General features: G+C 36.8%; 1 protein-coding gene across 1 annotated transcript in view; it reads left to right on the top strand.

Annotated features, from left to right (window-relative positions):
* The first annotated feature begins 201 nt into the window (after nucleotides 1–201).
* The window catches only part of LMBR1 (limb development membrane protein 1), a 57,889-nt gene continuing 34,343 nt past the window's right edge, over nucleotides 202–23,747 (top strand). The window contains exons 1-5 of the mRNA XM_009281843.1: nucleotides 202–282; nucleotides 671–743; nucleotides 3,534–3,573; nucleotides 6,032–6,171; nucleotides 13,931–14,034. Of these exons, the coding sequence (XP_009280118.1) occupies nucleotides 202–282; nucleotides 671–743; nucleotides 3,534–3,573; nucleotides 6,032–6,171; nucleotides 13,931–14,034 (438 nt within the window). The remainder of the gene's footprint in view (nucleotides 283–670; nucleotides 744–3,533; nucleotides 3,574–6,031; nucleotides 6,172–13,930; nucleotides 14,035–23,747) is intronic.

Raw genomic sequence — 23,747 nt, 5'->3', positions numbered from 1 at the left:
GAAACAACTTGATGCAAGTCACACTGGGCTCAAGGTACATCTGACCTAAATAAGGTACCTATTTTATGAGGAGGGAAGTTGTGCCCTTGGCTTCTGACTGTAAAGGAAATGTGTTTGACTAGCTTATGCTTGGACATCCATTCTAGGCAGATGAGTGTCTCTTTTGTGTGTATTGTTGCCTGGAATTTGGTTCAAAACACGATGGAAGTAGTAAACATAACTGCTTTCTTCTTTCCACAAAAGTTGATGGCTTACTCCAAAATAGATCTTCAAGAGCCCATCGTATAAAATATGATTACCCTTAGGTTACATGTGAAGGGGATACAAAGCGTGATAACTTCTACAACTCAAGTGAATTCAAACTCTAAAAAACAACCTACCCCACCCACCCCTCCTCCAAACAAAATCACACTGTAAATAAGGCTTTTTTTCTTAATTTTAGAGTAAAACTTGCTGGGCGTATAATTGATCCAATGCCTGTTACTCTAATTAAACTGTTCTTATTGGTTTAACTTTCTATTAATAAGATAAAACATAAGTGTTGACATTTACATAGAATGCACTTTTGTTGATCTGAATTCAATTTGAAGTTGTTGATACTGGATTTCCTGTTTTTTATTATAATCCAGGCATTTCTTCACAACCTAAATAATGCAATTTTTTTTTCCAGATCTGTTTTCTCCTATTTGCTGTTCTCTACATAGTTTCCTACTTCATAATCACAAGATACAAAAGGAAAGCAGGTAAGCATAGACTTTTTAATATATTCAAAAATAATTTTGTTTTTCAAGTGAATAGGTGATTCTTTTTCTCTCCTCCTCCACAAGGAAAGCGGAAGAACTAGATCTCTGACCAGAAGTGTTTCCCAGGCTGCTGGTCTATGGCAGCCTGGACTGATCTGGTTGCATATGCTGCTGTCTTGCCCTCTATCTGCTCCCTTTGTCACTGAGCCACGAGTTTCCATCGCCTCCCTTGTGCCTGCTGGCACTTCTCAGACACTTCAACGTGCCTTCTGGTATCCCTAACTAAGGGAGGGAGTGCACTGAAGCATCTCAGAAAAGGATCAGTGAGTGCTGTAGTTGGCGCTCTGAGTGAGAACGGGTGGCTGTTACGGAGGTGGTGTGGATGGCCACAATCAGTTGTTCTGTTGTGGCTCCATGGCAGACTAAATTTTAACGGTTTTGAGAGGGAAGAAAGGGGAGAGTTTCAAGTAGATGCTTCTGCCTCCCTTGCCTTTAGATCCTGTTGTTCTCCTTTCATGTCAGCTTTTCCAGAATAAGTATCTTTAGGCTGTGTTCTAGCACCAAAATCAAGTTTAAAGCTTTAGCTGGTAAAGTGAAAAGGTTGCCAGTAATACAGAAGGGAAGTAGCAGATTTCTTCTAAAAAGCCTGCTTTGCTCAGGTACAGTTATTTCAGTGTTCTTAACCTGTTCCTTATGACGTTAGCACTGAAGTCTTATTCCTTGAGATAATCCAGTATTTTTTTCTTTAGAAACATTGTCTGTCTGAAACTAATCTGTAGGGACCCCTGTCATTTTCTTCTATATTTCTTCTAAAGACAAATAGCATGAAAATCAGTATAAAATGGCAGAATCTTTGACTCTTGACAGCTTATGTGGGACCTTGGTGTTCGGTAATACTCAGTCAGTCACGCTGGGGAAGCATTCTTATGCATGATAATTTTGGCACTTTGAACTTTGATGGGAACTGTTTATTGAGCTATAGTGACCTGTGTCATGCTAGAGCTGCTTTCATAGATGGACTAACGTTTATAAAAGTAAACTCTTCAAGAAATTTAATACCTTTAAAAAAAAAAAAGTGCACCTCTTTAAACATAGAAAATAGTTAAACAAGTGAGTAAGATGGATATTATCTCCTGATCCTGATATGTATTTTGGATACTACAAAGCTGCTACCATTTGGAGATAGGAATTGGTTTGGCAAATACTATTGGATGTAAAGACACTTCTATTATCTTTTTGGCAGTTGATCTCATCAGCTAGGGAGAGGAACTGCTCTGCAGCTGTCCTGACTTTATGAAAGTTTTGTGAGCATTTTGTTAGGCTAACTTTGTAGCCTGCTAGGATCTTCCTGATGAGACACATTTGAAGAGTTTGCACTTCTGGAAATCTTTCAGGACAAATTGTTTGCTGTTTCTACAACAAGCTCTTCAGCCAAAATGATTCATAAGAGACCTTGATTTAGTCTCTCAAAACACCATGAGATTCCCATGAAAAACCCAGAAACAATAACCCGATGTACTTTCACAGAAGAATTTCAAAATAGTTGTTAGTTGTTTCAAAATGTTAGTGGCTACATGTTTATTTCAAGTGTGTGCATGACTCTTAAGAACTTGAAACACCTGGCTTTATTTATTCTTAGATTTTAAAATAAAATTGAGTTACCTCTCATGGAAAACCTGGGAGACTTAAAAGAAGAAAGCTGATTCTAGAATTATTTCAAATGCAGAAATGCATACGTTTGTGTACAGATGTGTGTAGAGAAGGATATAAAGAATAAATGAAGGATATATTAGTGATTGACCTCTGAGTTAAATGTTGATAATATTTCAAAAAGTTAGAATATTAATTGAGGAATAAGTGAACAAAAATGGTCTAAAATGTGAAATTCCAGAAGGGAAACAATGAGCATGACGTCACATGGTATGGAATATCCCTTTGGCCAGTTTGGGTCAGCTGTCCTGGCTGTGCCCCCTCCCAGCTTCTTGTGCACCTCCAGCCTTCTCAGTCGGTAGAGCATGGGAAGCTGAAAAGTCCTTGGCTAGTGTAAGCATTACCTAGCAACAACTAAAACATCGGTGTGTTATCAACATTGTTCTCACCCTAAATCCAAAACACAGCACTGTACCAGCTTCTAGGAAGGAAATTAACTCTATCCCTGCCGAAACCAGGACAGTATCTTAAATCCAAACCAAACAAGAACAACAACAACAACAACAACTCTCCTTCCCCCTTTCCCCCAAATCCCCAGGAGCAGGGGGGAGGGGTGAGTAAGGGGAAGCAACTGCGTGGTCGTCACTACTGTTCTGGGTATGCTTTCTTGTTTTAAAAATACATTAACACTGAAAATGAAACATCTATTTAGGGATTTATAGTAGTAGTTAGTAGGGACCCTAAGACTTTCCTGTAGCTTGCCTGCTCTCCGTAGTTTCAGAGATGCCTGAAGGGACAGTTCCTAGCAGCAACCATGGTAGTTGTAGTCTGAAAGCTTGTTTGCTGTAGAGCCTTCTGGAAGATGTTGCCAGGAAGTTTTGATCTGCATATTTAAATAAAGTGAAATAACTTTGTGGTTACATTGATTGAAAAGAGTTTAAGACTAAAAGAAAAAAAAAAAAAAAAAGAAAAAAGAGTATTCACTTTTGGTAGGAACATTCTTAAAATATTGATGCTAATAAATTGTTTTAGAAATTCTAAATTTTAATTGTAAATTAAAATTATTCCTGTGTATATACATTTTAGCCTGAGGAAAGACAACTAAGTATTGAATATAACCTGCTGTAATTTAATTTTCAGATGAGCAAGAGGATGAAGATGCCATCGTTAACAGGATATCGTATGTATAGCTCTTTTTTGCAGAACTTCTTTTCCTGAATATATCATTATGATAGGAATCTTGTATGTTTCCAAATAAATAACAGTCCATTTTAAATGTGACAGCAAATAGATTGCTAGAGGGCAGTGGAAAAAGATTTGATCAAGTGGCACCTTGTATTATGAAAGGCGTGACAAGAGGCAAGGCAGTTTGGTCTAGGGCTTTTTTCACCTGTGGTTTTCCTGGTAGGCATGAAGTTGGCCAGAATATTGCATGAGGAGCTCATGTAAGAGGTGGAATTCAGTGCAAAGACCTGCACCTAAGTTTAGGTCTCTGAAATATAGGTATTTATATGGGAGGTAGATGTTTAAATTCCTACTGTAGTCGATGGAAGTCCTGTCAAGGGAGGCAATGGATCCTGGAAAGAAAGTTAGCTCACCCTGAAGGAGACATCTGTATTTGATCAACTTTTAAAAAAAAAAAAAAAAAAAAAAAGCTTAAAGAATAACAAATGGAAGACAAACACTTGCCAGACCTGCTGGTCTGCCAGCAACTCTCTCTCCTCTTCCTGTTCCTTTGTAAAGATAGATATTAATCTCTCCTATTTAAATATGTCTGAGGTTTTACAGAACGTCTGTGAGCTGTTGCTGCCCTCTCAGTTAGGTGATTTGCTAAACTAAGTGGACTTACTACTTGCTTATTACAATGTTCTTAGCTCTTCCATGGCGGTACTGTTATCCTCTTGGAAGGAGAGCTCATTGAGTATTTTATTGATTTGTCTTGTACCCTGGGAAAGTGCTGAGTACATTGCAAGCTGTTCACTTTCAGCTGTGCATTTGTGGCAAGCTTGAAAGATGTACAGACATGATGTAAATCTTAGGTGCGCTTGTCCCAGTAGTGTCTGATAATATTTTTTCAATGAATTTGAAATGCTTATTTGCCACAAAGTCTACTTCAGATCTAGAGAGAGAAAAATACTTTTAAATGCTGTGAAGCTCTTCCCTCTCAAGCAGAGGAGCATCTCTCCTGTGCTTTTAAGACTACAGCGAAGGCTCTTCTAGATCAAATAATTTTCATAGCAGCTGTGGTCTTAGCCTGGTTCTGAATTTTTCAACATACAAAGAGTAAAATTTGTCTTGTTAACTGTTATCCCCCTGCATCTATTTTCTAGTTTAGCTCTAAAATACAACAAATATCAATTGTAAATGCTGTGTTCTTTATGCGAACACAGCGTAAGACAAGATTAGCACTTCTGTCAGAGTAATAGCCTTTCATTAAAAGTGTTGTTATAAATATAAAATGCTTCTTGTTCTTTCAGCCTAAGCTTTCTTGTTCCTTAAGTGTGCATGTTATTTTCCAAAAAGCAATAACTGTCAAACATATGCAGATTGATATTTCTTTGCATGGCATAATTGTCAGGGTGTGGGGAGAAAACAATGGCAAACTGCTGTAGCACCTTGAAAGGCTATAGTGTGTTAGGTTTCACAGTTCTGGCTTAGAATACTTAAACATCCTTAAATAAAAGAAAAAAACACCTCAGAAACCAACAACAAAAACATATAAGAATATATTTTTTAAATAAAATTAGTTACCCAGACTTTATTCTGTAAGTTAAGTATTGTGTGAATGAAGAATAGATTTGTGGACTGTTAAGGAAAAGTAAGATATCTCTGTAAGCAACTTACTGACATTCCTGTTGTAGGAATGATCTATTTAAGTTTATCTTTTTTGTCATGCAATTTTGAGAATTATTTCTAATTTTCTTCTAGCACTGGATTAGTTCTGTAAGAATGTTTTTGTTGGTCTTTTTTTTTTTTTTTAAGAACACAGGTTTTTTTTAATGCCACGCGATGGCATTTGATATAAATTGTGTTTGGGATCTGAAAAGAATAAGCTTAAAGATTTTAAATAATTCTGACAATTTCTCTGTATTGAGTTTACAGATATCAGAAAAGCCCAAGCTATGAGATGTTACTCAAATAACTAGTTTCTTAAAGAAAAGCGCTGTTTTTTCAGTTTGGTGTTAAAATATTTGTTTATGTATAATTATACTCACTTTTTAGACATTAAAAAGCTGCTCTGCTTTTAAAAATTGTAGTAAGAATATAGACGGGAATATTTTCATTGAGTGTGTATGTGGGAAATGAAAACTAAAATAGGAGACTTATGAAAAGATATTCCATGAACTCCAGTAATTGATCCTGTGTATGACATTGGAATTGAATGCGTGCAAGTCCCAAGAGAATAATTGTGGTAGCTGGTAAAAACTAATTATTTTTACTGGATTCTGTAAACTACTTGGTATTTGAAATTTGCTTTTTGGAAGGGAAATATTGTGGAAATCAGTTTCTCCTGCCCCTTTACAATTTAAGAATGGGTTGCCTTCAGATGCTGATGAATAGGTAGGCTAACTACTTTTTTTTTTTCCCCTGTTCAGAGCACGTTGGTGGTAACAGTGGTGCATTTCTTTAAATTTCAGGCTGTTCTTGAGCACCTTCACTCTAGCAGTTTCAGCTGGTGCAGTCCTGCTTCTACCTTTCTCAATAATCAGCAATGAGATCCTGCTTTCTTTTCCACAAAACTACTATATTCAGTGGTTAAATGGCTCACTAATTCATGGTTAGTACTCAGCATAATGTAATTAAAATGGATGTCTTCATTATACATGCACAGATATGTTCTTATTTTCAAACTAATAATTCCATTTTCATTTAAGATGCTAATTGAATTGTTAATATGTTATTGGCTAGTTGTTTTTGCTGCTGTGTGATATATCACAAAAGTCTGTCTTAACTGTTCTGTTGGGCTTTTTTAAAAGAATTATGCAGACTTGATGGAATTAAACCAAATTCACTGCTTTGAATATCAATGTAGAATAAGAGCTATTAGAAGCTAACTTGAAAACACACAGTTCAACCTTCTTCCTCATGTGTTAACGCAAGATTAATAAGCCTGTCTGTTTATGATGATACATAAATTTATTCTCAAAATACAAAATTTGTTTTGAGAAGCTTGCTTGCTATGAGCAGTTGGGATTAGATAGTTAAATTCAACTGTTAGTGATTTATTTGTAAACAAGGAAAATTGTAGACTAGAAGTGTATCGGGTGTGGTAAAGGGGCACAATAAAAGTGAACTATTTCAAGGAAAACAAGATGCAAGTTTTTTTTTTTTTTTAAGAACACAGGTTTTTTTTAATGCCACGCGATGGCATTTGATATAAATTGTGTTTGGTATCTGAAAAGAATAAGCTTAAAGATTTTAAATAATTCTGACAATTTCTCTGTATTGAGTTTACAGATATCAGAAAAGCCCAAGCTATGAGATGTTACTCAAATAACTAGTTTCTTAAAGAAAAGCGCTTTTTTTTCAGTTTGGTGTTAAAATATTTGTTTATGTATAATTATACTCACTTTTTAGACATTAAAAAGCTGCTCTGCTTTTAAAAATTGTAGTAAGAATATAGACGGGAATATTTTCATTGAGTGTGTATGTGGGAAATGAAAACTAAAATAGGAGACTTATGCAAAGATATTCCATGAACTCCAGTAATTGATCCTGTGTATGACATTGGAATTGAATGCGTGCAAGTCCCAAGAGAATAATTGTGGTAGCTGGTAAAAACTAATTATTTTTACTGGATTCTGTAAACTACTTGGTATTTGAAATTTGCTTTTTGGAAGGGAAATATTGTGGAAATCAGTTTCTCCTGCCCCTTTACAATTTAAGAATGGGTTGCCTTCAGATGCTGATGAATAGGTAGGCTAACTACTTTTTTTTTTTCCCCTGTTCAGAGCACGTTGGTGGTAACAGTGGTGCATTTCTTTAAATTTCAGGCTGTTCTTGAGCACCTTCACTCTAGCAGTTTCAGCTGGTGCAGTCCTGCTTCTACCTTTCTCAATAATCAGCAATGAGATCCTGCTTTCTTTTCCACAAAACTACTATATTCAGTGGTTAAATGGCTCACTAATTCATGGTTAGTACTCAGCATAATGTAATTAAAATGGATGTCTTCATTATACATGCACAGATATGTTCTTATTTTCAAACTAATAATTCCATTTTCATTTAAGATGCTAATTGAATTGTTAATATGTTATTGGCTAGTTGTTTTTGCTGCTGTGTGATATATCACAAAAGTCTGTCTTAACTGTTCTGTTGGGCTTTTTTAAAAGAATTATGCAGACTTGATGGAATTAAACCAAATTCACTGCTTTGAATATCAATGTAGAATAAGAGCTATTAGAAGCTAACTTGAAAACACACAGTTCAACCTTCTTCCTCATGTGTTAACGCAAGATTAATAAGCCTGTCTGTTTATGATGATACATAAATTTATTCTCAAAATACAAAATTTGTTTTGAGAAGCTTGCTTGCTATGAGCAGTTGGGATTAGATAGTTAAATTCAACTGTTAGTGATTTATTTGTAAACAAGGAAAATTGTAGAATAGAAGTGTATCGGGTGTGGTAAAGGGGCACAATAAAAGTGAACTATTTCAAGGAAAACAAGATGCAAGAAAAGAATATTACTTGTACTTGCAGCGATGATGCCTTGATGTCTGGCAGAGTGAGTTTTGCATGCTTTCCAATATTGGTTAACATGCTTACGACTATGACATGTAATGGATACTAATAGTTGAAAATAATTTGGACACTTCTATGTGTCTAAGGGAAATAACTGGTGGAAACAGGACATTCTTTAGTAGATTTGGATGGAGAAAGAAGATAGTACCTTCACTATGTGAAACTATTTAATCTGGAACAAATAATTTACAAGTTAACTGTACTGTCCTTTTTCTGTTCTTGTGAAGGGATAGTAATTGGGCTTTGGAGGATTTTTCTCTGAAAAATGTACTCTTTTTGCTAAATGTCTAATAATACTCACAGATAGCAAATTAATGAATTCCGGATCCAAATTTTTTTACAACAAATTAAATGTGGATAGGTGAAGACAGGAAATAATGCATATTGTCTGTCATTTTTCTGAAACTAGATGAGTATTTTTTGTGTTATCTGGATAGTAAAAGAATTTTTTTTTTAAACCCTTGAATAAAGAGGAGCTGACTGTAGGTGTGGTGGTCAATGATGACCTTGACTGTGGTGACAGAGTAGTTTGAGACCTGAGAAAAGTGAGGAAGGAAAACAGTAGAATAAAGACATTAGATTTTAAGAGGGTAGACTTTGTCCTCTTCAGGAAATGTGTATGTGGGACCTTGCTGGAGAATGCCCTGAAGGCAAAAGAAGCCAGGAGAGACTCTTACTTTCAAGGGTAACCCTCAAGCAGCATAATATGCACCTCAGTGTGCAAGAAAATGAGTAGGTGTAATAGGAGGTTAATGTGGCTTAATGGGGAACTCCTGAGCTCAGAAACAAAAAGGAGGTGTACAGAAGGTAGAAGTAGGGATGAACAGCCCAGGAGGGGTGTAGAAATATCACCTGGGTTAATATCCTGGTGTGAAATTGGGAAAGCCAGGGGCACAGCTGGATTTGCAACTGGTGAGGGGTTTGTATAGAGCCAGCTTCTTCTCTGGGGCATGCAGAGAGAGGCAACAAGCAGTGTTTGCAGGACATAAAGCAACAATTCTTCACAGTGGGGGTGGTTGAACACTGGAAAACGTTGTCCAGAGAGACTGGGAGATCTATATCCCTGGAAGTTTTCCAAAACTCAGCTGGCTAAAGCCCTGAGCAACCTGATTGCACCTGCAGTTCAGCTGTTTTAAGCAGCAGATCAGACTACATGACTTAGAGATTCTTTCTAGTTGAGTTATTCTGTGATCTGTTTTGTCACGCATCATGGGGGATTGCTAATTTGGTATGTCTCCTACTTGGAACAAAAAAACCCAGCTAACTTTCATTTTTCACACATATTTAGCTGCTCAGATTTATATTCTTTACTCCCGAACATGAAAAAAAAATAGTAAATGAGAAATAATCCTTCCTTCTGTGTCTGAATTGACTTTGGAAAAATGACAATAAAATATTTCAGAGAGTGAAAATTATATAATAACCAAGTCAGAAATTTTCACTGTCAGAGTTGCTACAGTACTTGAGAAAACTTGGGTTGATTAGAAATCTGCTGGAAAAAGTAGCTGTCACATAGGAAGGCTTTTGAATTTTCCAGTGACCATCATCTTTTGATTTTAATGTGATAATCTTTTGGGAGTACCACTTTATGCATGCACAGTATAACTTATGTTTCATAAGTCCAATAGTAATGGCTAGCAAGGAAGTAAATTCAGCATCTTGGTGTTTCCAAGTTTGACTGTGTATTGCAAAGCTTACGCTAGGGGTAGACGTGACCAAACTAAACCAAGATTTACCACAGCTGGTGTGAAGACTTCAGAAACATTTGGAGATTTTGGATCTGACCATGGGCTTCTGTTACTGCAACTTGACAAAAATCGGTGTACTTTATTTCAAAACCTTACCTTGGGGAAGGCCTCCCTCTTGTGGTATTCACTAGGTTTGCACAATAGCATTGCACTGCTCTGTAAAACCCTATTCCATGTAGTGGCATACCTTTTTGACGTTAGTTATGAAGTACCCGCGCAAGTTGTGAGAGCTGGAAGTGCTATCACATGAACATTTTCTGAACTTGAGTGCTTATTGCCATAACACTCTGTCTAGCATAGCCTTCATATGTGGTTTGCTTACTGCTTTGCAAATGTTATCAAATGGGAAAATTTGTATTGCTTTAAAACAGTTTGGTTTTGCTAGATTTATCAATTACAGATATAGTCTGAGGTACTTGAATGTAACATTAAGGGTTTTTATACTGTAGACTGTTGCATTAGTTGTGACATATAGAAAAATAGAAAATACATGCCTCTAACTTTTGAAACTAGGCAGAAAGCCCATACCTGGATCCAGTATAAACACTCTTACCTAATGCATGTTGAACTAAACCCAGAAATACTTCTGACAGCTGGATGTTCGCTTGTGCTGTTGTTGGATACAACCACCAGGTGGGGGTAAAACGTAATGAAACTGCCAAGAATAAGAAAGATGAAAAATTGCTGAGGATCTAAGCTGTTTGCCAAAGACTGAGAGATTTTTAATTTTTATGTTTTATTAACTTGTTTTATGGGGCTACAAATGCAAAAAAAATTCAAAATATTCCAATAGACTGCTTAAAGCTTTTATATATGTTGATATCTGCAATTCTGTCTCATACAATGTTATGATGCAGTCAGTGTAGTAGTAAAAATAATTTTTTTTCTGAGTCTATTTTAATTTGATTTCTGAACTATCAAATTAGGATAAGAAATACAGTAGGGGAAGAAGAAGGCCCTATGTGTTCCTTACTTTAAGGAAAGTGTATATGTATGTCAGCAGCAGTACAGCACTGTCATTACCTCTCATAACTTTACATGCATGTTGTAGCTCTGTAGTTTAATATTCTGTAAATGTGGTTCCTGTCAGCTGCTAGTGTGTAAATTTTCAGATTTTAACTTCTTAAAAATCACCCCAGATGTGCACCACTCTCCCCTCCCTTAAAATGCTCTGTACATACTATGCAGCTCCTAAGCACTGTTTCACATTGTAGATACACATGTAATAGAGCTGCTGAAATTAGGACAACCAGGTATTCAGCTTTATATCAGGTAACTGAATGCACTATCTGTCTTCAGTTAGAGAAAACCACTGAAATAAGACCCCCACCCCGATGTAGTAGTATTTCTACTCTAACACTGGTGTCTTCATTTTCTGAAAAAAAAGAAAAAAAAAAAGTACACAGACTGCTTGAGTTAATGTACCTCTGGTACGGGCTGTTAATGACATTCTTGCTGATGTTGCTATGTGTGAATGTTCCTTGAATGGTAACAGGAGCTTCCTGGCTAAGCAAATTCAAAAGGAAAAATCCCCCTCTTTGTTAACTGGAGTTTGGCCACCTTTAGGCAGTCTGTTTTCATTAGCAATTGAGTATTATATTTCACGCATCTTTTGGAATTTTCTTGTTTTGTTTTCTGTAGCTTATTTGGCTAAGTTTTGGTTCTTGGTGTCCTGGTGCTATCAGTTGCTGAAGTAGTAGATTTCTTGGCCCACCACATCCCTCCTCCCACCCCATTTTTATTTCTCTTTGAAATTTAATTTCATTTAAAGAAAAAGGAAGTATGTATGGTGAAGGCATTTTTTTTAAGGGGGTGTAGGTGAAGATAACTGCTAATTATTTTACATTTGGAACTAAATACAGGAATTTCTCTTACTAACAAATTCCCCAGATGTGCAGTAAATGTCTCTTTCCTTGCCTGTTCTTTCCAAAATGGAAATTTCAAAGAAGAAAACGAACAAGCCTCTACATGAGAAGAAATAAACAAAGCTGTTAGTTCAAGTTTTCTTATCATGGGGGATGTTCTTTTTTGGATTTCAGGTGATACAATAGGGTCCTACAGAATTTTAGAAATGTGTGTGTTTTGGGGAAGGTGGGGGACTAGGCCTGTTTTTCTTAACTACAAAATAAAAGCTGTGTTTTCAGGATGCAGAACATGTGACACTAGTTAAACCTGCTACCTGCAATTTAGTACTAGTGTAGCTAAGCTTCTGCTTTTATAAAGAAGAAACACCGCATCCTGCACAACTTTTGATAGGATGATGATGGGTTCATGTTTATGCACCAGGAACTGGCTGTTCTGAAAGTGTTTAGCTTACAAAATCTTAATAGAGCAGATGCCCTTAATGGAGATCAGTTATCACTTCAGGTTGTTTTCTAAACCTTTTCCCTTCCTGCAGATGTCACGTGTCTTACAGATGTCCTAGTTTTAGTCAGTTGTTGATTTTTCACCTAGATCACAGAATGGTTGAGGTTGGAAGGGACCTCTGGAAATCATCTGGTCTGCCCCCCCCGCTCAAAGCAGGGTCAGTTAGAGAAGGCTGCTCAAGGTGGTGCCCGGTTGGGTTTTGAGTGTGTCGAAGGATGGAGATTACAAAGCCTCTCTGGACAGCCTGTTGCAGTGTTTGACTGCACTCACAGTTGGAAAAGTTTTTTTTCCTTATGTTTAAGTTGTGCTTTTTTGTTTTCAGTTTGTGCTCATTGCCTCTTCTCCATTCACTGGATACCACTGTGAAGCGTCCGACTCTGTTTTCCTTTCCCCCTCGCTCATCAGATATTTATATACATTGATAAAGTCCTCTCTTCTCAAGGCCAAACGATTCCAGCTTTCATAGCCTCTGCTTGTGTGACAGATGCTCTAGGCCACTAATCATCTTTGTGGTCCTTTGCTGGACTCGCTCCAGTATGGCCATGTCTGTCTTGTATGGAGGAGCCCACAACTGGATGCAGTGCTCCAGATGTGGGCCACCAGTGCTGAGCAGAGAGGAAGGATCATTTCCCTCGACCTGCTGGCAACACTTCTAATGCAGCCCAGGATGCTGTTGGCCTTCTTTGTTGCAGGGGCACATTGCTAGCTTGTGTCCAACTTGATGTCCGACAGAACCTCTAAGGCCTTTTCTGTAAAGCTGCTTTTGGGATGGTCGGTCCCCGGTGCGCGCTTTGCCCATTTGTCCAGCCTGTTGAGGTTCACTTGAATGGCAGGCCACTGCTCCTCCCCATTTTGTGTCATTGGCAAACTTGCTGAGGATGCACTTTCTCCCATCACCCAGGTCATTAATGAAGATGTAAAACCCAGTGTCGATCCCCTGGGGTATGCCACTGGTGACTGTCTTCCAGCCTGACTTCATACTGCTGGTCACAACCCTTTGAGCCTGGAAGCTCAGCCAATTTTCAGTCTGCCTCAGAGTCCGCTTACCTAGCCCGTACTTCATTAATTAGTCTGAGGAGGTTATGGGAGGTGATGTTGAAAGCCTTACTAAAGTTGAGATAAACAACATCCACTGCTCTCCTCTTGCCCACTGATCCTGTCATCTCATTGTGGAAGGCTGCTGTTGCTGTTACCGTGATGTCTTCTTTTAATTTGGAGGTGGTGATGGCATTTGTGTATTGCTGATGTTAAAATCCATGATTTGTCTAAGTTTGTCTTGAGGAAAAAATATGGGAGGAAGTGAGTACACAGAACTGAATTTTGCAAGATTCACTGATGGGAGTAAAATACTTTTGTCCTGAAAATTTTTTGAACAGTTATATCTAAAGAACCTTGAGTGGAATATTGTGGAAGTAGTCCACCTGAGTTTGCGGTCTGTCTTCCAAGACTTCAGACAGTTGCTGCTGTTTAAGTTGGTATCCAATTTTTATTTGAAGATTGTTACGCAGAGAAATGGGTATTTTTCAGCAATGACCTGTATATAACTATGTATCCATAAAAACCTGGCTTCTGTTAGCACTTGTGTGTGTACTACATTGTTATATGTAAGGGAGGAAAATGTAACATCTTTAACTTTTACAGCTGAGAAACTTATGTAAACTTTTTCTTGTTTGTTGCAGGTTTATGGAATCTTGCTTCTCTTTTTTCAAATTTATGCTTGTTTGTGTTGATGCCCTTTGCCTTTTTCTTCCTGGAATCGGAAGGATTTGCTGGTTTAAAAAAGGTAGGAAAATACTGTTAAATACAGAGTAATTACAGTATATATTCCATTTTCAGCCCTCGTTTCTGATGCAACTGAAATTACAAATTTGGGAGGATTTGGTGCTGGGATGTGTATGCTTATGTGAATGTTTGTGTACAGATGTGCACTCTTGCACAAGCAGGTGAAGCGAGTATGCAGTGTGTGGCTGTGAGTAATCTTAAGGGGGGAAAAAACGTCCTTGAAAAGCCGTGTATACTGAGATCAAGAAAATTACTTAACTTGTAATTTTTTTTAATAATGAAATGGTTTAATCAAGATTTTATTTTTTGGAAAATTATTTTGTTGGGATGCTAAAAGAAGAGAAGGTTCAACAAATGCACTAAATAAAGTATAACAAGGGAAAGAAGTACAGGCTTCTTACTAAAGGGAAGGATGATTAAATAGCAGATGACCCAGAGAAAACAAGCTTGATTTGTGAATTTTAAAGATTACAAACATCCCAAAAAAGGTTCAAGTGTAGTCAGTATTAACAATAATATGTTAAAAAACTACTTAAATGGGTAGAGAATAACTAAAAATATTCAACTTACTTGAATACATTCAAGTTGAGAGGGCTGAATATTTCAGCAAAGCATGGAATTTGGCAAAGCAATTTCTGAACAATAAGATGATAACGATTATATTAATATGTGAACTAAAGAAATATAATGAAAAATTACTATAATGGGAGGCACAGCAAAAGGAATTTCAAATCGTAAATATCAAATAAATTAAACTGGAATGACTGTCTGGGGACCAATTATAGCACGTTTTCATTAATCTTTATCATTGAAATGATTACACTTTTGTTTTTAATGATACTACACTTGAGGGAATTCTGCACCCTTTGGATGACAGTTATTAGAAAGCAAAGGATCTTGAAAAGTGGTCTGAAATCAGGAAGATGAAATGCATTAAAGATGGATGCGAAAGACTGAGTCATTGGTGGATCGCACGTAACATAAATCAACAAGGGGATGATTGTGGTAGGAAGGAAAACAATTCCTGGTTGCATTGACAGGAATGTGGCATGGAGGCAATGAAGTTGCCATTTTTGTTCTTGGTGGAATTGGGGAAAACTCAACTGAAGTACTGCATCTAATTTGGGATTTTAGGGTTCATGTAGACACTTAAGAGAGAAAACAGAGGACAGCAGAGAAAATAAGATACTTAGAAAGTACAGCACGAAGGAAAATTTTAATTCGGGGAGAATAATGTGAAAAAATGGAGATTTTATTCTATGGCTGAAGCTACCGGGAGATTACATAGGCTGAGCATTATAGCTGTGTCAGAAGGGACCTGCCGGACCCAACCAGGATGGTGTGTAAATACTTGTTGGTGTAGCCGTTCTGAGCCAGCGGATGCTACCGCAGTGTTACTTTGTAATGACTGAACTGTAGGTGTATCCACCTTACTTCAGTTACGACTTTGGATGACCAAGCTAATGAGTTCAACCTCAAAGGAGTTTGGTGATGGGCAAGTATTGTCCTTACTACTATGTTTAACTCTGCTTGCCCAACTTGGCTGGAAAACACTCTCCTCTCCTCTTCTTCCTTCACTTCCAGTATCTACAGGGCTAAGAAAACTTCCAGCAACTCAGTTTGTCCTTTCAGTTTTTGGGTGGAGGCCACTCCGTTTTCCTTTTGACTCTAAGTATCTAGCCACAGCTAATGTGTATCTTTTCTTCTAAAAAAGAAATGTTAACTGGGTTTAGTGGGATTTGTCTCCTGCAGTCCAACCAAAACCAAGGATTCTGTCGTTGGTGTACCATGTACAGTACTGCTGGTGTGTCCCCTTGACTTGTAGATTTCTGTTGGCTCCAACAGATGCATTATGTATCCCAGCTGCATTAAACTTGCACTTTACATACAACTTTAATAGTTGCAGCATAACTTTTAAACTTACGGTACTGGCTATCAATAAATCCCATTCAAGATAAATAGGATCACCATTGCATGTTTACACTTGGAAGCATTTGTAACTCCAGATGAGGTAGAACCATAATCTGTCTGCAGATATCGGGGAAAAAGACAACTGTTGGTGCCTTAGAGCAGTTTTGCTTCTTCATGAGGGTAGATGAGATCAGATTTTAGTATCAAAACCTGCCTATTATGAGGGGGAGGAAAACCCAATTTTTGGGATGTTTGTTACTTTAACTTCTCCTGGATGTTTCTGGTACATCCCAGAAGCCAAGTGTGATTCCTAGCACAGGTACTCAAGGCCTTTGTCCAATGTCTGTTCTACCTGGCTGTTCTATTTAAAAGTATCCAAAATGGATGCAGACATACACTGAACTGTTTTACCAGCTTTGAGTGAGCCCTAAAACTATGGGTGAAGATGTAGGAATTGTAGTCCATTTTTATATGAACATACCTTGTCTTTGGTTGCTTTTCTTAGGAAGTAAGTGGCAAATGTCACTTTTGGACTAAGTAGACAATTAAAATTGGCTGTGCTGTTCTGTTCAAATTCTGATGCAGACAAATGATTCTGCTTGCAGTAAGTACTATATATATTTAAAAGAATTACATCACATAATAGGGTGATTGGAATCTGGGAAAATTTATGCTTAATTGAACTCAGGATTACATGTAAGCTTTTCAGTTCTAGAATCCATGAATGGTACTTCCCATCTTTTTTACTTACTTTAGATTTTGGCACGTTGCTTATCTCTTTCAGAGAAAGTTTTGAGACCATGATCACCTTGTAGAATTTCGGTACTTTAACAAATTATTTTGGTTTTGATTATACCTGTGCAAGTTTAAAAAAAAAAATTGTCATATTTTGTCATTCACCACATCAGACTAATGGGCCGGAGGGATAAAACATCATTCAAATGCTATTACTGTTAACTGGCAAAATCAGATTTTAGTGATCTCAATTTAAAAGAACATTTCATACATTTGGCAAAACTTGCAGCATTTAAAAGAAGAGCGATCTACTGTAAATGTGAAGACATTCAGTAAGGAGGTTTGGCACAGGATATGTAGTCTTTATCTTTCAGTTGGGAGTTGGATACACGGAGTAGGGAAAGCAGTTGATTCTAGATACCTAGCTCAGCTCAAAACTTGGATAAAAAGGCTGTTCCAGTGGAAGCTTTTATGCAGATCATCTTGAATTTGTCACAGAATTATCTTCATTATAATGAATAGATAGGTCGCTTAAGATTTAGGTGTGCACAGTCAAGATACCTATTTGAAGGTGTTCATATAAGAATTACTTGTTGGATTTTAATAGAAGTTCTGAAAATTAATGATTAAAAGGTTCTCACTTCTGGAATTGAATGGATTTTTTCATTTTTTAATGGATTTCTTTGTTCAGCTGAAATTAAACTAAAATCAGCGTAGTCATTATCACATATGGGTCTAACCCCTGAAGTTTTTAGCCATCTGTTTGAGTATTTATCATGGACTATGCTATAACAGTTGGATTTTTATCTATTCACTGTAATGTGAACTCTCTGCAAGCTATGAGATTTCAGATAGCTCATAGGTTACTACTACAAGCTTTGTAGAACTTTTCTTTCGGTGTTCTTGTAAGGAAGTATTGCCCCCTTAACTGTTTTAAGTTTCATGAATCAGAATGGGTTTGATTAACCATCTTCCAATTTACTATGGCTTTTTTTCTTGGTTGCTAGTATACTTTCTAAATGGCACATGGCCCCTCTTATAGACTCTTTTTGATTCCCCAGGGCAACAGTTTAAAGCAACCAAGGACTTGCATATTGTGCAGAGGAGAGAAATACGGAAATTAGGCACTCACCACGGACGGATGCAATGTTGTACTGAAAATCAAACTGATTCTCTGCCTAGTTTTTAATTAAAACCACTATGTTAATTCCAAAAGGGCATTTTTGGGCCTAAGGGGGTTGACCATGCCCTTTTAAAGAGCTTAAGTGCTCTTCCTTGCTATAGTTTATATCTTTTTAATGGCAGTTGCAGACTTCTATTATCAGGAAAATAATTATAAAAGCAATCTTGGGGGTGTATAATATATGTATGTGTATATGTATATCTTTGTGTATATATGTGTACATGCCATGTGTGTATTTATGCACACAATGTGTGCATTTATGCACACAATGTATTTTCATGCACATGTGTGAATTAGATTTTTCAAGACTATTGAAGTAGTTGGAGGTCGTTGTGATATATTACACCGTAGCCGGTGCTATTAACTGAGCTATTGGAGTACCTGAAGTAAGTTTAATCTCCTGCATTGGTATTAAAAACTTCTTCATATCTTTCTATATTCTTGTCTTCCTTTGTAGAGTCTGTGCATAAAGTTATATTTCTTGTTTAGATAATCTTTCAGTTCTTTGTCACTGGCGTTCTCAAATTCTGTAGTACAGTTACGAAACAAAGGTGTCAACCATGTTTCTTCATGTCAGAATTAACCTCATTCTTTATCATTCTCTCCAAAAAAGGAAGATTGTGGTATTTGCAGTTGAGCATCTGTAGTTCACAGTGCTGGTGTTTCCATGTGTGATAACAGACTGCACAGAAAATTACGTGTGTGCTGCTGTGTGAAGGAGGCAAGCATTTTTGAGGAGATAATTGCTATACCTTTTCTTGACCTTTAAAATATGCTTTCTCTTGATGTAACTTCAACCGAAATTTGTATTTGTTTGAAGTTGACAAAGATAAAGATGTTTAGGAGTAATTTCCTTGTAAGAAAATACAAACAGTGCAATTTACTGCCATGAGAAACTGGAATAACTAGGTATTGCATAATCACGAGTGTAGAGTTTTTAAAAAGGCTTTATGAAGTATTTTACCTTAATACTGATCTTTGAACTTGAAGTCATGGCATAAAGTTTAACATGAGCGACAGCAACATCCTGACCAATTATCCAAATTATCCAGACATCCCAAAATGTTCAGAACACAACACACAGAGTCTGTGGATTAAGAGGTTAACTCCTGAAACATCAAAAGAAGTGCATGATAATAAAAACAAATAGTACAAAAATTTGAGGTAACTTCCTTGCTTAATTAATTAGGTAGACCAGGTGGAAGCGAAGAGGCCAGAGCTGGTGCTCAGAATGTCTATAAAGCTGAGCAACATGACAGCACAATGGAGGAGGAACAAAGATTTTTTTAATATACTTCTATCCTGTGTCACAGTTTGAAATTGTCCTGGTTTATGTCCCTTTTGGCAAACTTACATAAAAGTGACCCTGTACTGTATTTTATGACCAGATGACTTTTTTCCCCAGTGGCTAATTTGTATCAGACCCCCATCTTAAAGAGACACAGAAATGAGTAGGAAGTCCAAGCCGGTTTGTCTCAATGAGCTTTCATTGCATGCTTTCATTATTTTTGCTCGTTTTTGCCACTGATCATCCATAAATTGTTGGAAATGAGTGATTAAGGAAGTGCTGCTTAGTGTTAGTGGCACATGCACATTCTTGGTATGTTTTTTGTGGGTGAGAGGAAATCGCGTACTGCACAAACAAAAAGGAAAACTCCTGCTGGGAACCTTTCAAGGAAATTTAACTTGCATAATGTTTTGATCTTGGTGTTTATTACAGAAAATAAGAGTAATATTTCACCAGCTATTGTTATGTGTCAGCTAGTCTCTCCATCTGCTTGCCTTTCCTTGAAATCTCTTCCCAAATTCTCATTGAGTTTATTTTAATAAAAACACCACTTAAAAATGTAGCAGTTTATTCATATACTTAAGGCAGGTGAGATGGGCCAGTGTTCAGAAGAGTTTATTGCGTAGTGCTTGCTACTGTATAAAGATTTGGCTGTCATGACTGCAAAGTCCTGCCTGTTAGCAGTTGCAGCTTAGGCTGTGCAAGTAAAATGTGGTGTGTAGGTTCCCTTCCAAATAGTGAAATACAGTGGTTTCTGCTGTTAAAGGCAGATTTCTTCCCTTCCCCTCTTTCGTTGGAGCATGGCTTTTAAAAATGCGTTTCGTAAATAAAATGACTTATTTGGGGAGGGAGTGAATTGTTGAAGCTTTGCAAAAATACAGTTACTAGCATTTTTTTGAAACTGCTTTTCTTGCTATTGGTAAGGTAAGCTAAGGTAAGCTATTGTTATCTTGCTGAGCAGCTGCAGCGTGTGCGTCTTCCATCTCCTCAGTATTTGAGTTGATTTGATACACTCTATATTTATCAATAGCAATGACTTTTCCTAGTCATGTTGTTATATAAAAAGACTGAACTAAGCTTAAGTTTCTAAAGCGTTGTGTTGCAGTGCATTGTATTTGCAAACTCTAGGTACCTAAACATAGTAATAAACATAAGTGAAAAGTAAACCTGCCGCTTTTTCCTTTCTTGGTGGGTACAGAAATTCTAATTTCTGTATTTTTCCATGTAGAAAAGCTGTACTCCCCAGTTTTGCTGTGTGTACCAGTAGAACTCTGGTACAGCTATAGGTGTAGAGCACTGTAAAATGTATTTTCAGTATGGGATGAACATATTTCCTACATTGGCTTCAAAGTTAGTTTTGACGTATTTACTTCTAGAAAGTTTTTTGCTACTCTCAAGCACTATTCCATGGAAAGCAATCGTTTCTGTAATACAAAATACTGGGGAAAGTGGCTTGGAAATCCTTTCCAATATGAGATTATCTCTAATTAAAACCAGACAATTTTCTAAATTTGTCTTGATTTTTCTGGAAAAGTGATTTGGAGAGCACAAGAGTCTTGAACCTTGTTTGGAAACAGCATTTGACTGTATTTTATGCTTGCGTGTACCTCCAACTGCAGTACCCACGGGCCACCGTGTGTAATGGCTCACCAAATAGTCTTGAGGTACCCTGTTAACAGTGTATGTTTATTTGGCATTTAAGCTCGTATTTATTTGTCTATAAAATCATTCAGCATGTACTGAGACTTTAGTGCTCTGATCTCCATGAAATTTTTACTAGTATGTAACTGAATTATTGTACATTATATTACAACCCTTTACTCATTCCATTAGTAATACCAGAGACAAAAGTTGTTTAATCAGTCACATCAAAGGCAGCTGTTTGGTTTTGTATTTTTGACGTAAGCTAACATCTTAAGTTCAGATATGAAGTCCAGTTCTTTAAACTGGAGTCATTTAAAATGACACCACTTAAAATTTATTAGACTTTGTTGTTGTTGTTTAGAAGCAGATCCTGATTATTCTGGGATTCTGATTTGGCAAGTAGCTTGATCAGGGTTTTTCCTCCTCCCTATTAAAATAAAAGCATACTTAACTGACAGTTATACAAACCCGTAACATAATCTGTAAGATATAAGGTGGATAGTTAAGGACTGTCTTTAACGGTAAATCTTGCACTAAGAATGGTGCATACCTTGACTCTTCGTATGCTTCCTGATTCTGCTGAAGTCTCAGAAATGGCGTGTACACAGCTAAATGTAGAGTCTGTTTATAATTTGTAATGTAGAAGACAGGCACATTTAATATTAAATTTGAGAAGAGCTTATAAAATGGCAGGAAATGGAAGATGAGAAGGTTTAGCATACTTGCTAGCATGTCACATTGACAAGTGTCTACACTAAGCTCTGAAAACATGTTAAAATTATAGCTTTACACTACTAGGTCCTTTATTTGCAGTTCTGCAGAGGGGAAGAAAAAAAAAAAGAAATCTTACCTTACAGGTATATTTCAGCAAATAAGTCTGAAAAGAGTTATGTGAGTGTATAGCCTGCTTTTGAGGACCCGTTATTGGAGTATGTAACTATACTGTAGATTAGTATGAGATGAAAATACATTTGTCTGTAAAAGTATTGCAGGGATGTCTGTTTTTCTGTCCTTTCACAATGACTGTAAGACAAGTTAAAGACAGTAAGAACATGAAAATTACTACAGGTAGGTCAAGAAGAGGTTGGGAATGTTGGTTGTATTAATTTTTGTATTACAAAGCCTAGACTTCAGCATGCATAACTTTTCTTTTTTTTTTTTTGTGTGCCTGTATTTAGACATTTAGGAACAAAGGCTGTGCAGGACCGGTAAATAACACGCAGGTATTCTTCAACTTAGGGCCATGTCATGTTTCGATGAGAGATAAAAAGAAATTCAAGAATCAGTGGCTAGGAGAGAGAAACGTGTGACTGTTGAGGAATAATGGCTTAATGTGAATTTGTTTTTGTAGATATATAAAACATTTTATAAGGTTCTATAAGATGTCTTAAGTCAGTTGGGACATCGTATGCAAAATCTGTCCTTTTTATTTTACCATAAGGAGATCTATGGTTTGTTGAATATATGTAACAGTTGTGTATCTGGGGGCGGCTGAGGGGGAAATAAGTGGATGTTGGTTGTTGCACACATTGGATCAAGATGTGATGAGATGTGATCTGTGCTCCGTTTCATTGAAGTAGTTAAATGTCAGTTGGTTGCTTCCATAAATTAGAATGTACTTCTTTTAAAGAGGCCTCAGTGTAAGTTACAAAAAAATAGGCTAACAGGAGATAAGCTAATGGTATAGTTTATCTGGCATAGCTTTTCTGCACTGCCTGCCTCACTGCGACTTCATTAGCTGAGCAATGATTCAGCCTTTCTGCAGTAGTTTCTGGGGTTGAGATTATAAATACTTTTTTTGACCAACTCTTTAATGTAGATAGAAAAGCAAAATGTGTCCAGTTAGTCTGTGTTCTTGCAACAATTTCATGTATTTGAGCTATGGAAATTAGTAGAGTAACAAGATGAAATGAGTATACTCGTTTAGTAATACTGGGGTAAAAATACTGTGCAAAAAAAATCCCAAACATGCTTAGTGTTATTTCAAAATGTGCTGGGTTTTTTTTTTTCTGACCGTTACTCCTCTAGCATACTGTGAGAAACTGCATTAGGTGACTGATGCATTATGAGTAGAGTCATCTGTAGAACTAATTAGTTTTAGAAGCTAGCACTGGAGCATTAGTTTTTCCACCTCATCTGAGCCAGGAACGAAATGCATTGCTGAACTTTTGTGCTTTCCCCACTCCTACGTCGTTCTGAACTTGTACATTTCTGCTGTATTTAACATGCTTATGTTTTGTGGAATTCCCATAGTTCATTGCTAAAAGCTTTAACATGTGGCTGGAAGCCTGCAAACGGCATAAGATGTGAATATTTTTCTCTGCTGCTCTCTTAGTGAATAAATGGAGTGTTTTTTTTACGTTACAGTTTTTATTTGTTTTTAGGATAACTTATGGAGTTCTGCATGAGTAAAAATAGACATGCTAAATACTTCTACTACTTATAAAGTGTACAGGTGGTACAGCTACCAATGCTAAGCTGGAATCTCGTCATTTATCACTGATGTAAACTGAAGCACTGGGTTCTAAAATACTTTTTTTTTTTAAAGATACTTTTTGTTTTTTAGGCAGAAATTAGTAGTTTTCAAATTTTGCTTGGATGGAGCATTCTTAATGCCCTCTGTAGACCCTTCTGTTTGTGGTAGATGATAGCTGTATATCTAAAAACCCTTTCTTTTTTTTTTATTGTCAGTTTATAATAAAAGTCATATAACTACTTCATTTAAACTAGAAAATGTTGCCATCCTTTGGGAAGGAAGGAAGTATTCACACATGCAGGATCCCTGAAAAGGCTGTGATTCAGGGGATCTTAGAAGCCCCTTCTCTTAGTCGATGGAAGAAGGCAGATGCCTCTAAGAATTTGGCATGTCCGAGTTAGAGGCTTCGCGAAGGCAATGTGAACACCTTTCCATCTCAGTGTTTGGGTTTCTTTTATTAAATGGTAAGAAACATTA

This window comes from Aptenodytes forsteri, unplaced genomic scaffold, assembly GCF_000699145.1.
Source record: "Aptenodytes forsteri isolate BGI_AS27 unplaced genomic scaffold, ASM69914v1 Scaffold21, whole genome shotgun sequence".
NCBI lineage: Eukaryota > Metazoa > Chordata > Aves > Sphenisciformes > Spheniscidae > Aptenodytes > Aptenodytes forsteri.
The sequence above is the reverse complement of the archived record's forward strand: the minus strand, read 5'-3'. Positions and strand labels throughout refer to the sequence as shown.